Here is an 18,440-nt window from a genome sequence, read left to right as displayed (position 1 = left end):
CAGAAACACTGAACTCAGGCAAGAGAGAATATATATTCTTACTATCCTCCAGCTGTAACAGAAGAATTCCAGTATTGAAAAGAAAACAAAATTATGTAAGAAAAGGCTAGCCTTCAGTAACCCGGCAGCCCCTGGATTTCCAGCCATAAAAAAAAATCTTGCATATATCTGCTGAATTCTTGCTTACAGCTCTGGAAGCACTTTTTCAAAAATTCGCCTTTTACCTGGAATGTGAAAGCTGGTTTTGCCAAACATATCACATATCGTATTATTTCCACTGAACACTGTTGTGTGGCTGTGCATTTCCTGCTTTTAAATTTTATTTGATTGGAGGTGTAGAGCACTCTCAAGTATCTCACATTTCCTTAAAATTATTTGGTTGTTACATAAGATAATACTAAACATTGCTTTGGTAAGACAGTTGACTACTATTTATGCAGTTACTATGTTGTTCTCTCATATTAGTTCATACAAAGTGGGATTGTATGTATATCCCAACCTGTTCAAGGGAGATGAGAGTTTGATTTTCTACAGAAGGTGGTGTATACTCGGATGGGTTGTTTCATTTTGTGGCAAAGAGCTGTTTGGTCAGATTCAGTGCCTGAGAATTAATAAACAATACAAGAGTGTGGGCAGGAGTTCTGTGGACCTCTGCTGCACTGAAGACACTCTTCCTATGTCAGTTGCATGACAGAGATGGAAAAACAAAATGCCAGAGAGTCCCTGGCAGTAGAGACTCAAGAACAGTGTCCTGCACAGAAGCTCAGGTTGCCATGACCCACACAATTCTTTGTCCTCTAGGAAGACAAGTGGAGAACTCTGATTTTGGAGCTGTTGGGGGATAGGGGTGAGAATTTACTTAATTTAATTTTGAGCAAAAGATGGATAAAAAAATCATGAAAAAAGCAAGGTAAATTTTTCTAAAAAATGGGATCCTGTGTTACAGCCAGCTAGTCAAGAAATGTTGGCTTTTCACAACCACTAACCTTTTTTGATTTTGTTTGACAATTTGTTTCTGCTTCCTATATTAGTTAAAAATAACTCTTTTCCCCTTAATACAGGTGACTCACTGGCACAGTCCGTACTTTTTTGCCTACTTCCCTGCAGGCTCTTCCTTCCCAGCTCTTCTTGCAGATATGTTGTGTGGTGGAATAGGATGTGTGGGCTTCTCTTGGGTGAGTTTACTCTGGTGTGTGGTAATGGTGCTTCACCTTGCCAAGATTTTAGGCATTTCAGTAACATTCTAGAATGAAATTATTGATTAATAGAAGTGAAGTCACAGGAGTATTTTTGTAGGTAACATTCCTTGATTAATTAAGGGTTTTCCCATAGACACTGTGAATGATACCAGGAATAAAAAGCTATTCCCTCATACAAGTTTTGCTCTTGAAAAATCACCAACATTTATAATTGTTGATAGCAATGCAAACAGGCTGGTAATCCAGCAGTAAGTATGACTATAATTTAGCACCCATTGTTGCTATTTCTCTTTTCATCTGGATGAATGGAAAATTATCTTAAAACCCCAACATTCATATGAGGTATGCTCTTCTCAAAAGGGGTATTTGATGTTGAAAAAAAATATACAATATGCAAATCCTAGCTTTGACATTTGATAGTCATGGTTCTGTGCAAGGCCTATTTAGAATTTTTTTTAGTAAATGTTAGAAACTGCATGCACAAAATGGTCTTCAGGTCCCTAATTTGGCTGGTGACATTAGTCATCTAGTCTCTTCCTTTATAGCAAAAGAAAGAGAGAAAAAGAGAGAGAGAGAGAGAGAGAGAGAGAATTATTCTTGCTCTTGGAAATCTGATTTCTCTTCATGGTCTAGTGAGATTATTCCCTCTACTCTGTTTTTCACCACAGGCTGCAAGTCCAGCTTGCACAGAGCTGGAGACTGTCATGCTGGATTGGCTAGGGAAAATGGTTAATTTGCCTGAAGAGTTTTTAGCTGGGAAGGATGGCCAAGGTGGAGGAGTCATTCAGGTAAGAGGGGACATGAAAAAAAGAATATGGATTGATTTCATGAAACCCTTATTTTGTAAAGTCTTTATACTAGGACACTAATGGTGGAAATACATTTTTTTTTTTTTTGCTGCCATATCAGTTCCTTTCGAACTTCCAGAAGGACTGATGGTCTGTGTGAATGTCTGTAGGATCATTCATGAAAGTAATGCTTTTGTTTTTTAGAGCATCTGATTTCTAAAACACTTTTCAGTGAAGAATTGTTATTAGTTCAGTTTAAAATTTAGGCTTGAAATTCAAATCAGAATTTTGTAGGATTGAGACACTAACTTGCTACTTAATAAACTGAGCTCATACTTATCAGCAATATGCAACAATGTATCATAGCTGAGGTTAGAAGTCTACCTTTTGTATGTGCAATTGTTTATTTCAGTTAGTTTTCACAGAACATTGGAGATAAACTTTCAGATATAAATAGCTGAATGCAGTAGAAAGTCTTATCAATTTTTTACTAAAGAAGTTGAAACTTAAGTTTTTCTTATATAACAAAAGGAAATATCAGAATATTATAATAAAATGAAGAGTTTGGAATGTGAACCTAAGCAGTTCTCTCAATAGATAATACAATTTTGAGACTACACTGCATATCCAAACTAGAAAAACGAACTTTGACATTGACTGTTGAATGAAACTTACAATGTCTGAACAAATAACCTGAACAGTAATGAATATATCATCAATGGGCATGCATGCATAATAGAGCTATACTGTTTGTCAGCCATGGCTCCACTAGCACATAGTCATTCTGCAAAAGCAGCTCTGGTAACAGCTATTAATCTATCTAAAATAGATTTCTTCTATGAATAAGATTGAAATTTAAATAATTGTTCTGTGCTCCTATGATAATTTCTGGATTCTGGTCATTTGAGCGCAGGGCTCAGTCCGTTTTATCCTAAGACAGGGTTCTAATATATATCTGGTTTAGATGCTAGAACTGGGGGCATCTTTCTTTAATCTCAGCTGCAAATGCCTATAGTATATTCCAATGAATTCTTCCCAACTTCTTCCCAGGCAACAATGAGTTTAATCCAAATGCTGTCATTGTGCTAGATGGACCTGTACCTACCCAGTGTATTTCCAGTATAGTTCTTTACTCATCTGCTTGCTGTTAGTATCTTTATCATTCTGATAGCTAGGGAGAGCTTTATGTTGAAAAAGTCAAGCTTCCCTCATGCATCGTAGCAGCATCTATTTTGTACCAGTTAAAGCAAGCATTTATGCCTGATTGTTGTCAGCAGGAAATATTGCCCCTCCAGGCTGACAGCGCTGGATTGCCCATAATTTTCATCAGAAACCGGTCATTTTCAGAACCAAAGGTGGGCTCTGTGTTCCAGCTTATGATGCAGTCATTTGGGCTGCAGAGCTTCTTGTCTTGCTCTTGAAACAATAATGATCCAAGCAAGAGAGTGTGAGGCAAAGAGAACGTGAGTGCATGAAAGTGCCAGTCATTCTGTTCCTAAATGCCAAGTAATTATTGTGCTATTGGGTAAAACTGAGCCTGTGAAAATTGCTTAATTACATTTGAAAGTCTATGTCAATATGAAGCACTTTGTTGTTGTGTGGAAGATGACACTTCAAAATGGCAAAAGATGAAAGAAAATTTCAGTTCAGAGCTTTGGTGGACATGAACATCAGCTCTTGCTGATATTTCCTCCGCCTCTTGAGCCTGCTTGCCATGGCAACCTTTGTTTGCCTGTGGTAAAAGCAAAGGTATCATCACCCTTCACTTAATGCAGAATACAGCATTCAAGAGGAGAAAAAACAGCTTTCAAAAATAAGCAAGAAAGCAACTTTCTTCCTGAAGTTTGTATCCTGCTGTTCATTCTAGATAAATTGCTGGGAAGTGTACCTGCTTTGAATTTTAAAGAGTTTTCTTTTTCTGCAATGAAAAAGTTTTTAGGGGTGAGACAAAAATATTATTGGCCTGGCAAACAACACTTCTGATTTATCTCACTTGTCAGTTAGCCAAGTAGTTCAAGAACCAAGGCAGGTTTTTTTTTTTTCCCTCAAAAATATTTAGCACAAGACTTTGGTGCCAAGTGTATAAAAGATCATTGCAAACCAGGCTCTGCAAGCAGTGTAAAAAGCTTCCGTGTATAAAAAAGTGACTCAGTATAAAATAAGTGATGTATGGAAACTGAGGCAAGGGGATAAAGCCTGGGTCTATCATGAGACCTCCAAAAGCATTTCCAGGTTGCTGGATTCAGGTACCCTTAGGCTTTGTCCCAGCTGTTTATCGGGAGACAAAATTCAGCTGGGCAACAGGCCCTTGTCTTTTCATCCTTGTTTCTGTGAAAGGAAATTCTTACAAGAACTGTTGTCTACACTGCATAGATGAAGAACCAGGATGTCTTGGTGCACTCCTTAGAAAGCTGAGGCTATTCTTCAGCCTAAGTCATTTGCCCACACAGCCAGGTGCTCACCAGAGTAGTGGGGGCCTAAATTTCCCGATCTCAAATTAATGCCTTAACCTTTTTAATTTCTTACAGACATTTTCTTTTATATATTAATGCCTGTTTTTGTAATATGTGTTTTCCATACATGTCCTGGAAGTACGTTAACAGTGTAAATGGTTATTTTATTTCAGCTATTTTTGACTTTTTAGGCAGAAAAAGTAGGATGATTTCTCCATGTTCTGATATTGTGATGAGAGCTCTGTCTGGTTACAGACCATATACAGAATAACATTAAATGAGGAGATTGTCAAATAATGTATTCTGTAATTAATAGACCGAATTTCCTTCACCCCTTGCCTCCACATGGAAGTTCTACCCTACTTGACCAAAAGGAGTAATTGTAGCCTAATTCTGTACTGTATCTGTAATAATCTGTTATAATGTATCTCCGCTGTCATAATATGCAGCAGTAGCAGCAGCAGCTATTAAAAATGCACAAAAAATGCAAAAAAAGTGCATAAAACTGTCTCCAGTTTATGTTTATGCCCTGGGGTCTGCATTCCTCAAATCTTACACTACCAGAAAAGCAAATAAAATATATTCATCATTGGCAATCTATTCAGTGAATGTTCCAGGACTGTCCTTTTCCTGATTACTCCATTGGTGAGGCTGTTGAATTTCAGCTGGATTGCATTCATTCACTGTTGAGATGTAGACATGTGTAGAAGGCAGCTTGGTCTCATATGAATAGCTCAGCTAACTTCAGTGTAGGAGAACTCACTGGGATCATTCTCACATATGAAATCTGTCAGATCAGGCTCAACTTCAGGGAAATAAAATCACTTCCCAAATATTTAAACATTTGTTGTAATTAGTGACTATGCACAGGTCTTCAACAGAGGGCGGAGAAGATTTTGGTACAGGACAAGAAATATCAATTCAAAATTATTTTGCTGACGTGGGATATTTCTGAGACATAGTGACTCTAATAAAATAAAAAATAAGTGACATAAAATAAGTGACTCTATTCAGAGCACTGCTATGATTCACAGGATGTTTGATCAAATTTGAAAGTACCTAAAAACTTCATCCTGCATAGAGATTGAAACTCATGAGCATGTATTTACAAACTGCTACTTAGAGTTTAAAAAAGTAGTTTAGGGCATTTTTCAGATGCATGTTATAGGTGGAAGCCATCTAAAGAATGTCTGGGAAGTTGTATTCTATGAAATTTACTCATAAATTGATACAAAATTTCTCCTTTTTTATCACAGAGTATACAATCCATATTTTAAACTGTTGTTCTGTGAGTCAAAGTGCAATTTAGAAATAGTGCGTCACTGTCTCTTTAATCTTTGTTGGTGATGAAGAAAACACACAAACCTTATACTTTCAAGTGCAATTAGCTATATTGAATTTTGGTTTATCAGTGTTTTTTTCTCTTTCAGTCAGAATAATTTACTTGCCCAAGGTAATTCTAGTATGAAAGAAGGTACATGATTAGACATGTTGTTTGAAAGAAGTGAGAGTTGGCATTCAGATTGTGATGGAACTTAAATGTGCAGAAATCCAGAGTCACAAATCAACAGTTACTCTGACACTGGTATGAGTTAAGGGCAGATTGGTGCCTGGTTTGAGTGCCTTTTCACATACATTTAAGTCTGTGAGTCCAGCTTTCTAGCACTTTGTTACAAGACTGTTGCCTAAACTGGACAAGCATAGAGATTTAAGAGAACAGGCAGAGGCATCAGGAAGGAGGAGACCAAGATCAAACAGAGATTCCTCCCTTGCTGTCAGACATATTTTTAAGAAACATGAGATTGCACAGTTTCGCATCTTCATTTTCTGTTAAGTACTTCACAGTTTCATGCAGAATGAATGTCACTTTTCTTCTTCTGCAATGTTTTCTTTTTGAATATTTCCTCAATTTATCCCACAGGGAAGTGCAAGCGAGGCCACCCTGATTGCACTGCTTGCTGCAAGGACAAAGACTATCAGACAGGTGCAGTCAGAGAAGCCTGAGCTAACAGAAGCAGAGATCATGGGCAGGCTGGTGGCTTACGCTTCTGATCAGGTGAGCACCTCTCACTTAACATGGAAACACAGTGCCTATAATTAACAATTTCAGCCATCTGAATAGGCAGGTGAATTTAGTATAAACTCTTTGGATTGGTGACAGTTAATTTGATTTTGGTTGTTCAAATCTTGATGTACTTCATGAGTGTGCTTCGCAGGGATCTGTATTGGGATCAGTGTTGTTTAACATCTTCATTAATGACATAGTCAAAAAGATTGAGTGCACCCTCAGCAAATTTGGAGATGACACCAAGCTGAGTGGTGCAGTTGACACACCTGAGGATGGGATGCCATCCAGAAGGACCTGGACAAACCTGAACATTGCTTCGTGGGAATCTCATGCGGTTTAATAAGGCCAAGTTCAAGGTGCTGCTCCTGAGTCTGAGCAATCCCCAGTACCAACACAGGTTGGGGGATGAACAGATAAGAGCAGCCCTGACCAGAAGGACTTGGGAGTGCTGGGGGATGAGAGGCTAGACATGAGCTGGCAAAGTGTGTTTGCAGTCCAGAGAGCCAAACATGTCCTGGGCTGCATCCAAAGCAACGTGACCATCAGGGCAGGGAAGGGGAATTCTGACTTTCTGCTCTGGTGGGACTCCACCTGCAGTGCTGCATCCAGCTCTGGGGCCTCAGCACAGGGGGTACATGGACCCATTGGTGTGAGTACAGAGGATGGACATCAAGATGATCAGAGGAATGAAACACCTCTTCTATGAGTGTCCTAGTTTGAAAGACAGGTGTTTGCCAAGGAAAGCAGAAGCTTCCCTTTGGACTGAAAAAAAAATGTGATTCTTCCGATTATTATAATTTTGGAATTAAGAGAGCTCTCAGGCAAAGATATGGGGGTAGGAATAACAGTTCTTTACTAGTATATCTAACATGACAAACAAGAACAACAACAGCTATGAAATTACCCACAAACAGAACAGTAACTCAGTCCCAGTGTTTTTTGGCTGCAGGCACCTTTTCCCTGAGCTGCAGTTCCCGGTGCTGGGGGCGGGCGGGTCCCGCAGAGCCACAGGAGGGCTGGGGGTGATGGCAGCGCTGTCCCAGGGGGAGAGAGAGATGGAGAGAGAGCTCTCCGCTCACGGTGTCGGTCCCGATGCTCAGTAGAGTACTGGATGGTGGTAGTTCACAGCGAGAAGACAGCAGGGCAGGGTCCGATGGTGGTTTCCCGACGCTGGGATGGGACACAGACGGCGATCGTCCTTCTCGTCTGAACTCCGTGGGGGAAATGGGCCGAGACCCAGCCTTCCGCTTCCTCTTCTGGCTGTTTGAATCTCACGGGGTTTCTCTCTTCCCTCCCCTCCCCCTTGTCACCAGGGCCCAGTCAACAGGTATCTTAGCATGACAATGGGGAAAATTCCACAGAGGGAAAAGGGAGAGAACCAACCCCCAACATTATCTACCCTGAATTTTCCCCTACCATCATGCCAAATCAAATTAAAATCTTCAAATTATAGACATCCATACAGATACAGGCACAGTATTGTAGGTAGTTCACCCTAAAACAAGGTCTCCTTGGGGTATGCATTGGGTCTTTCCATCCCTTTGCATCACCCGCCAGGTACAACCTGGCCTTTGAGCAAAAACCACCCCAGGAATTGGATTGTCTTTGCTGGAGGCAGGGTTCACCCAAACAGTTTTTCCTAGCATACCTCTCATATGCACCACTGGAACCTTGTCCCCATCTGGTGTTCTCAAGGGCTCAGACTGGGCAGGGCCTGCTCGATTAGTGGAACCTCGGGTGTTCACTAACCATGTGGCCTTTGGTAGATTAATCTCCCAGTTTTTGAAAGTCCCCCCACCCAGTGGCTTCAAGGTGGTTTTAAGCAGCCCATTGCACCGTTCCACTTTCCCGGCCGCTGGTGCGCGATAAGGAATGTGGTACACCCACTCGATGCTGTGTTCTCTGGCCCAGGTGTTTATGAGGCTGTTCTTGAAATGAGTCCCATTGTCTGACTCAATTCTCTCAGGGGTACCATGTCTCCAAAGGACTTGTTTTTCCAGGCCCAGGATGGTGTTGCGGGCAGTGGCATGAGGCACAGGGTAGGTCTCCAACCATCCAGTGGTGGCTTCCACCATGGTCAGCACGTAGCGCTTGCCTTGGCGTGTCTGAGGCAGTGTGATGTAGTCAATCTGCCAGGCCTCCCCATACTTATATTTGGACCACCGCCCCCCATACCAGAGGGGCTTCACTCTCTTGGCTTGCTTGATGCAGCACACGTCTCACAGTCATGGATAACCTGGGAAATACTGTCCATGGTGAGATTCACCCCTCGGTCTCGTGCCCACTTATAGGTAGCATCTCTGCCTTGGTGACCTGAGGCATCGTGGGCCCATCGAGCCAGGAACAATTCTCCCTTGTGTTGCCAGTCTAAGTCTATCTGTGACACCTCTATCCTTGCAGCCTGATCTACTTGCTCATTGTGTTGGTGCTCCTCATTAGCCCGACTCTTGGGGACATGGGCATCTACATGACGGACCTTTACGGGTAGCTTCTCTACCCGACTGGCAAGGTCTTTCCACTCATCAGCAGCCCAGATTGGTTTTCCCCTACGTTGCCAGTTAGCTTTTTTCCATCTTTCCAGCCAGCCCCACAGAGCATTGGTTACCATCCATGAATCAGTGTAAAGGTAAAGCTTTGGCCACTTCTCCCTTTCAGCAATGTCCAGGGCCAGCTGAACGGCTTTGAGTTCAGCAAGTTGACTTGATCCACCTTCTCCTTCAGTAGCTTGTGCAACCTGTAGTGTGGGGCTCCATACGGCTGCTTTCCACTTCCGGTTCATCCCCACAATGCGACAGGAACCGTCAGTGAAAAGAGCGTAGTGAGTTTCATCTGCTGGCAGTTGGTTGTATGGCGGGGCTTCATCAGCCCGGGTCACTTGTTCTTGCTCCTCTTCATCGGCAAGACCAAAATTTTCACCTTTTGGCTAGTTTGTAATTATTTCCAAAATCCCAGGGTGATTTGGGTTTCCAATATGGGCGCACTGTGTGATGAGGGCGATCCACTTGCTCCATGTGGCATCGGTGGCGTGGTGGGTAGAGGGGACCTTCCCTTTAAACATCTGCCCCAGCACTGGTAGTCGGGGTGCCAGGAGGAGCTGTGCTTCTGTGCCAATCACCTCTGAGGCAGCTTGAACTCCTTCATAAGCAGCCAAGATCTCCTTCTCTGTTGGGGTGTAGTTGGCTTCAGACCCTCTGTAACTTCGGCTCCAGAATCCCAGAGGTCGGCCTTGGGTCTCACCAGGTACCTTCTGCCAAAGGTTCCAGGACAAGCCCTTGTTCCCGGCTGCAGAGTAGAGCACATTCTTCTCCTCTGGTCCTGTCCTGACTGGGCCGAGGGCTACAGCATGAGCGATCTCCTGCTTGATCTGGGCAAAGGCTTGCTGCTGCTCAGGGCCCCAGTGGAATTCGTTCTTCTTCCGGGTGACCAGGTAGAGAGGGCTCACGATCTGGCTGTACTCAGGAATGTGCATTCTCCAAAAGCCTATGGCACCTAGGAAAGCTTGTGTTTCCTTCTTGTTGGTTGGTGGAGACATCGCGGTGATCTTATTGATGACCTCAGTGGGGATTTGGCGCCGCCTGTCTTGCCACTTTACTCCCAGGAACTGGATCTCTCGGGTAGGACCTTTGACTTTGCTCCTCTTGATGGCGAAACCGGCTCCCAGCAGAATCTGGATGATCTTCTCTCCTTTCTCAAATACTTCCATTGCCATGTTCCCCCACACAATGATGTCATCGATGTATTGTAGATGTTCTGGAGCTTCAACCTTTTCCAATGCAGCCTGAATCAGTCCATGGTAGATGGTGGGGCTGTGTTTCCACCCCTGGGGCAGTCGGTTCCAGGTGTACTGCACGCCCCTCCAGGTGAAAGCAAACTGAGGCCTGCACTCTGCTGCCAGAGGAATGGAGAAAAATGCATTGGCAATGTCAATGGTGGCGTACCACTTTGTTGCCTTGGACTCCAGCTCATACTGGAGTTCCAGCATGTCCGGCACGGCAGCGCTCAGCGGTGGAGTCACTTCATTCAATGCACGATAGTCCACAGTCAATCTCCATTCTCCGTCAGACTTGCGCACAGGCCAGATGGGGCTGTTGAAGGGTGAGTGGGTTTTGCTGACCACCCCTTGGCCCTCCAGCTCACGGATCATCTTGTGGATGGGGATCACGGCATCTCGATTTGTCCTGTACTGCCGGTGGTGCACTGTGGAGGTGGCAATTGGCACTTGCTGCTCCTTCACCTTCAGGAGTCCCACTGCAGATGGGTTCTCTGACAGTCCAAGCAAGGTGTTCAATTGCTTAATGTTTTCTGCCTCTACAGCAGCTATTCCAAAAGCCCACCTGAGTCCCTTTGGCTCTTTGCAATAGCCATTCCTGAGGAAGTCTATGCCTAGAATACACGGTGCCTCTGGGCCAGTCACAATTGGATGCTTCTGCCACTCCTTCCCAGTCAGGCTCACCTCAGCCTCCAGCAAAGTCAATTCCTGTGATCCCCCTATCACCCCAGCAATAGAAACAGGCTCTTCCCCAACATGTTCTGATGGTATTAGGGTGACCTGTGAACCAGTGTCAACTAATGCCCTATGTTTTTGTGGCTCTGATGTGCCAGGCCATCGGATCCACACCGTCCAAAAGACCCGGTTTTCCCGTGCCTCTCCCTGGCTAGAGGCAGGGCCCCTCTAGCACTGGTTATTATTTCCTTCCTGGGCATACATGTTGGAGGTTCCCTCAAGGGGATCTGACAAATCATCCTCCCTTTTGTAATACCCTGCATCTTGGTTATGGGAAGTTGAGTCTACCTTCACTTTAGTGGAGCTCCTTTGGTTAGTGTTTCCCTCCCTGACTTGACGCACCCGCGCTGCCGGGGCAGAAGTGGGTTTCCCATCCCACCTTCTCATGTCTTCCCCATGGTCACGCAGAAAGAACCACAGGTCAGCTCGTGGGGTGTACCCTCTTTCCCTAGCTGGGGGGAGTTGGGCTCTAACTCTGGCATCTGTGACTCACACTGGTGCTGCACTGACCTTCCTCATCTCCTCCCTCATCTCTCTCATCTCCTCTTTGAGTTCCCTAATCACAGCAGAGACCTGAGCCTGCATTGGACCGTTCATTATACTCTCAAAATTTCTGAGCCTATTGGCAACAGAACCCACTGTCTCGTGGTTGGTGTCAGCATTAATGGCTGCAATGAATGTGGTGTATTGAGATGGCCCCAGGTGTGCGAGATTCCACAACATCTGCCCTGTGCACCTGACCTTGTCGGGGTCATTGTCATGTTGTCCACCCCTCCCAAAGAGTATCTCCAGTATTGCCACTTCTCTCAGCTGTTGCATCCCCTCCTCAGCGGTCTTCCAACGCATTCTATGGTGGTGCTCCTGCATTCTCTCTCTATGGACAAACCTCTCCCTTACACTCATTAAAAGCCGCTCCCAGAGGGAAAGGGGGTCTGGTTCCCTTACGAATATGTGATCCACACCTGAGTCCTGGGTCAGGGGTCCCAAATTCCTTGCCTCAGTACCATCCAGCTGCACACCTGTACCCATAAGGTCCCAGACCCGCAGTAACCACGTTGTAAAAGCCTCACGGCCCCTTCGTACAATGTCTTTATGCAGATTATGGAGACTCTCGTATGACAGGGACTCTGTGACGATCTCAACCTCTGGCTCCCCTGCTGGTTGTGAGGGCCCTGCTTTCTGATCATTATTATCCAGGTGCTTTGTTTTCACCTTAGACTTTCTAGTTTCCACAGGGGCAACTGCTGCTGGCTGTGAGTGCCCTTGCAGTTCAGCTGGAGCCTGGAGAGATGTAACATCTGTGGGTTCCACTGCTGCACCATCAGGTTCTCCCTCTTTAAGGCAGGGGGAGAGTTTCTCAAGAGCTGGGGAAAGGTGCTCCTTGAGCATCTGGGCCATCTCCTTCACTAGAAACCCCACCCACTCTGGATGGTTCCTTTCTGAGGTGAGCTCTGGGGCAGAGTCAGGCTCAGGGGCAACATCCTTAACCTCTGGGGCAGAATCCTTAGTCTCTGTGGCAGGGGCAGAGTCAGGCTCTGGGGCAGAATCCTTAGTCTCTGGGGCAGGGGCAGGGTCAGGCTCTGGGGCAGAATCCTTAGTCTCTGGGGCAGAGCCAGGCTCTGGGGCAGAATCCTTAGTCTCTGGGGCAGAGCCAGGCTCTGGGGCAGAATCCCTATTTCTTGGGGGACGTATCAGGGTTGTCATCCAAGTCAATCTCCCCTCATCTCGGAATGTTAAATAGAACAGGTTTACAAGGCCTATTAGCAATGTCAGCCACTGTATGATATCATTAATGCTTAGAAGAGATTTGAACCCCTCAAAAGCTGGTGGAGCAGACCCAAAAAACTGTGTAAGGGGTTGGGACAAAATTTTTCCTGGTGTCATATCCTCACAGTATGTGCCATTATTAATGTAACACCAAAAACATACAGTTAGAGTGTGATAGCCCTGAATCCATGTACCCACCTTCCAGAGGAAGTTAAAAATCCATGAATTTCTCACGTTATCAGCCCACAAAAGGAACTGGATAATAGTTACAGCAGCCTGAGTTATAGGACCCATGTTCAAGTAAGGGATTGCAAATGGGAGAGATAAAGCTGTGGCCACATGGAGCCCAAACCACGTTAAGCTGGACAACATGATGCCACCTAACACAAAACTGAGGTAACTCAAGAACTGTTATTCCTTTTTCACCCTTTTCTCTCAATGCCCTCGGGCCTCACGTAGGGCGCCAAAATCTGTCCTGGTTTGAAAGACAGGTGTTTGCCAAGGAAAGCAGAAGCTTCCCTTTGGACTGAAAAAAAAATGTGATTCTTCCGATTATTATAATTTTGGAATTAAGAGAGCTCTCAGGCAAAGATATGGGGGTAGGAATAACAGTTCTTTACTAGTATATTTAACAAGACAAACAAGAACAACAACAGCTATGAAATTACCCACAAACAGAACAGTAACTCAGTCCCAGTGTTTTTTGGCTGCAGGCACCTTTTCCCTGAGCTGCAGTTCCCGGTGCTGGGGGCGGGCGGGTCCCGCAGAGCCACAGGAGGGCTGGGGGTGATGGCAGAGCTGTCCCAGGGGGAGAGAGAGATGGAGAGAGAGCTCTCCGCTCACGGTGTGGGTTCCGCTGCTCAGCAGAGTGCTGGATGGTGGTAGTTCACAGCGAGAAGACAGCAGGGCAGGGTCCGATGGTGGTTTCCCGACGCTGGGATGGCGGGGATGGGACACAGGCGGCGATCGTCCTTCTTGTCCGAACTCCGCGGGGGAAATGGGCCGAGGCCCAGCCTTCCGCTTCCTCTTCTGGCTGTTTGAATCTCGCGGGGTTTCTCTCTTCTCTCCCCTCCCCCTTGTCACCAGGGCCCAGTCAACAGGTATCTTAGCATGACAATGGGGAAAATTCCACAGAGGGAAAAGGGAAAGAACCAGCCCCCAACAATGAGAAAAGGCAGACAGAATTAGGATTGTTCAGCCTGGAGAAGAGAAGACTTTAAGGTGACATAATTATGACTTAAAGCCACCTATATGAAAGATGGGGGGGGGGGGGGGGGTGTGCTTTTTACAAGAACATGAAATGGCAGGTCAAGGGGGAATGATTTTAAACTGTGAGATGGGTGATAATATTACAGAAATTCTTTGCGTTGGGGGTGGTGAGGAATTGGAACAGGTTGTCCATAGAAGCTGTGGATGTCCCACCTCTGGAGGTGTTCAAGGCCAGGATGTATGGGGCTCTGTAGAACCTGCTCTAGTGGAAGATGTCCCTGCCCATGACAGTGGGATTTGCACTAGTTGATCTGTAAGGTTCCTTCCACCCCCGGCCATTCTGTGATCCTGTGATAAGTGAACTGGAATGTCGCATGTGCTATCATAATATAAAGAATAAGTATCCAGATGTCAGTGTTAAATATCTTTATTAAGGGCTTATTTGAAGTTAATAAAGACAATTAAATAAGGTATTAATTTCAGTTCTGTTTAGTAAGTCTACTTGCATTCAGTCTTCTATGTCCCTCTGTGCACACAGTATTTTCCTCCTACAAGCACATGTGCAAGCAAACACACATACATCCTTCCCCTATATGCATGCATTGGTACAGAGGCATGTATGCAGAAAAACTTAAGGCATGAATATAAGGCAAATTGGTCACAGCTCTTGAAGCCAAAGAACAAAGAAGCCAAAACATTATTTTTTCTTTTAAAAAAGAAAACCTTTAAGGTATCCATCTGCCAATCTAACTTAAGAAATCTAATAAGGAAATGGAAAAAGTAATCCTTGATTTCTGACTGTGAGTGGTATTTAGCAGACTGAGTTACACTAAATTCTCAGCAGGCCATGACTATGAGAGGCTCTTAATGTTAATGAAAACAAATTCTGATTATATTAGTTCTGCTGCATTTCTGACACAGTAATCCTGCTGAAGGGCCACACAGTGTTGTTTCTCTTCATATGTGTGACATTTTCTTATCTACATGTCAATGAGACAGGAAAAAAACGCCTCTCTTAGTAGTTTATGTTTATTTTGAAGTAATATCTAATATGCAGAATAAAATAGCCAGGTTTCAGCCTTACTTTGTTTACTGCTAAGTGTATATTAGAAAGCACTGTAGAAGTTAACACTACACTTGCTCTTTGCTGGTGGGAAGAGGGTGCATAGTGAGAAGATTCAGGACAAGAAAGTATGAGAAAAAACAACTGCTTTCAAGAGGCACTAAGGATATATATATATTTTTTTTTTGCGCCAGTCCCAGAGCTTTGACCGACCCAGTGATGCACAAAACCTTTTACTTGTTTTGACTTTTTTGTCCCATATAAGAGGCTAACCTGAAATGAGGACTGACAGGCCTTCCTGCCTACTGAAGGTCAGAGGATCTTATGTTTACAGAAGGATTTGCCTTAAGATACTGCTGACCTTTCCAAGCAGATTGTTGCCGAGCTCGCTGTTCCTTCTGCGCTAAGAACACACCTGTGTGACTCATAGGCAATAATCCACGAAAGAAAGTTCAGCGTAAGCCATTCTGTGTTCAGCAATGCCAGAATGCATTTGGAAAAGAATCTTTCTACAATTTTTGAGTCTTGATGAAGCAGTTTAGGGGTTCTGACTGGCTAACAACCTCAGTGTATTATTGTAGTTTGCTTATTTGCAATTCTAGTATAAATAAGTTCTAAAATAAGTTTTTCCATTGAACACTTGAATGAAGTATCACATTGTTATGCTACATGTCTTGTTTTCTACTTAAAAAGTTATATTTCAAGTCTAGGCTTTGAAATTTTCACAAGTTGGTGCCTAATTAGTTACCAAAGCACTTTAACAGGAGGCATTACTGAGATAAAAATTAATGGTACATCTGTCTTTAAAACATGTCATTCCAGGGATATGTTAAGCTGAAAGGCAAAAACTTCATCTGGTCTAGTTCAACAAAATTCTGGATTGTATTTTTTTTTTGTGTGTGTGTGTTTTAATGCTAAATTAAAATAGAATTAATAAGCAGTCTTATAGGCACTGGCAAGAATCAACAAGGAGATTGTGAATGAGAGTAGTCATGATATGAAGAGGTGAGGGATTTTTCTCTTTCAAATTAATGATGATTAATGAAACTATAGAAGGTAAAATAGCTTTTCTGTTTGTTTGTTTTAATCGTGCTTTAAAGGAGATTATTTTGTGACTAATGTACCTTTCATTGTCAATGGAGTTTTTATTCCTGTTATTCTATTGTACTTCACAAATTTATAAGAATTTCTTAATGATATCTTTGGTTTTATTGACAGAGATGTGATCTATTTTCTAAAACAATATTATTTCAGTGGGATTCAAATGAAGTGAGTTGTAAATAAAATAACATTGGGAATGATCCTTACTTGCCTAAAAAAGTGAATGAATGATCAAACCACAATTTAGTCAGTATGTAATCAGAAAAAAAATGGTTATGTAAGAAAATATCTTTCTATATGACATTTATAATTTTAGAGTTCAGAAAAGCTATACACCATAAAAATATGTTAGCAAGTACCTGAGTCATTATCAGACAAGATGATTGTCTGCATGTCTTTTGATCGATCTAGGGCCAAATCCTGACTCTACATAAATTCTACCATGTAAATTAAAGCTCTCACTAAGGTCAATGGAACTCTTGTCTCATGTGATCATGGCAATGGTCTCAAGGATATGTCAGGGTTGCTATTAGCTTACTCTGTGTGCGTATTTATGTATATGTATATGTATATGTATATGTATATGTATATGTATATGTATATGTATGTGTATGTGTATGTGTATGTGTATGTGTATGTGTATGTGTATGTGTATGTGTATGTGTATATGTATATGTATCCATCTACCTATCAGAAAAGTGGAGAAGTATGTATCTATTACATACCATCAACAATCCCAGGATCTCAAGTATGCCTTTACTTGAAAGGACTTACTTTTTAGTTTGTAAATTCAAGTGAACATCTTACACTCCAATAAAAGATGTTGATCTTAAAACTTGCCCATTTCCTTGCAGGCTCATTCATCTGTGGAAAGGGCTGCACTAATTGGTGCTGTGAAGATTAAAAGCGTTCCTTCAGATGAAACATTTAGTGTTTGTGGTTCAGCTCTGAAGAAAGTTCTGGATGAAGACAAAGCTGCTGGTCTTATACCGTTCTTTGTGAGTACTGGATTTTAACATACCAGTGGATTTAATGCTTTTGTTAAGATGCTCTTGACATGAATAGAAGATCTCATCCCTTACAGAGGCACTGATAGGCAGCTGAGCTAGAATACTAGGAGAGATTCCATGAGTGTTCTTCACATGCCTTTTTGTTCAGGAGAAAATAATTGAAGCAGCTAGTTGCACCTCAGCAAAATGATGTTTGGGATCAATTTTGTAGTTGCGTGTTGTCCTGCAGTGTTGCAGTCTCCTGTTTCCTGAATTCTGGACTGTTTACCTTTATTTTTCAGGCTCCAACTTACAAATAAAACAAGTCTAAAGGCAATAAATTAAATGATGCTATCTAAGGCTCATGTGTCTTCAAGAAACAATAGTTTTCCTTTGATAGTACTTTAGCAAAGAAATGAACCTCCATTATATACCCCAAATACCACTGAGATCAGACATTGTCAGTCAGGTACTTGTGAGTATGTCACTAACCTATAAAAAGTGAACAATAGGGATTGCAGCTGTGGAGACTTTAGGTGTCACCATTTCTTGTTAACTGCCCATTTTTTTTTCCAGAGGTTCCTGCTTCCACAGCAGCACAGTGAAGGCAAATGTAGTTATGTCTCAGTTGCTTAAATTCATAACCCCCAAGTTTTGACATAGAACATTGTTAGATTAGATAAAATTCTAAAGTTTGGTTCTGCCATGGTAAGTACCTGATTAAAAAAAAAAAAAAATTGCTTACTCATCAGAACTATTCCTCCTTCCAGTTCACAATACCATGTTATTACTTCATGTTAAAACAAGATTTTGCCATTTGTTTTTTTTTCCCAAGAAGTAAATATCTTCTCTTGTGGTTTTGTACATCACCAACAAAATCCTTTGCTTATTTCCAAGCACTATGCTCTACTAAACTTGATATGGATCACAGGCTGTATAGATTTGTTAAGGGGTATAACATGCTACAGAGAGTATGTTTTTACTGGCCTCCACTGAAGAAAAAATCCTCACAAAACTAATTTAGAAACTGAGAATTTTAGAAATGAGATATTTTAAGAGATTCAAAAATAAGTCACCTTTTCACAGAAAAGTCATGTCTGACAATGGTTTCTTTTCTTTCGTGTTGTAACATTTTGAAAAGGGATAATATGACTTAAATGTCTATGAACTGTTTTCAGAAGAATTAGAAGATTAGGCTTGCTTATAGTCATGGATTAGTGCCAAATGGACAAAGAAGCTGAAATTTCACCAAGCTCTTTTGAAAATATAATCTTTTTACTCTTCTTGTTATTAGAGAAT

At 42.7% G+C, this 18,440-nt stretch overlaps 1 protein-coding gene across 1 annotated transcript in view; it reads left to right on the top strand.

Annotated features, from left to right (window-relative positions):
* Positions 1-18,440, top strand: part of DDC (dopa decarboxylase) — a 62,101-nt gene that overhangs the window by 10,318 nt on the left and 33,343 nt on the right. The window contains exons 3-6 of the mRNA XM_062510020.1: positions 1,062-1,175; positions 1,868-1,987; positions 6,362-6,496; positions 17,007-17,150. Of these exons, the coding sequence (XP_062366004.1) occupies positions 1,062-1,175; positions 1,868-1,987; positions 6,362-6,496; positions 17,007-17,150 (513 nt within the window). The remainder of the gene's footprint in view (positions 1-1,061; positions 1,176-1,867; positions 1,988-6,361; positions 6,497-17,006; positions 17,151-18,440) is intronic.

The sequence above is a fragment of the Cinclus cinclus genome, chromosome 1, assembly GCF_963662255.1.
Source record: "Cinclus cinclus chromosome 1, bCinCin1.1, whole genome shotgun sequence".
NCBI classification, from domain to species: Eukaryota; Metazoa; Chordata; class Aves; order Passeriformes; family Cinclidae; genus Cinclus; species Cinclus cinclus.
This window is presented reverse-complemented; position numbering and strand designations above follow the sequence as displayed.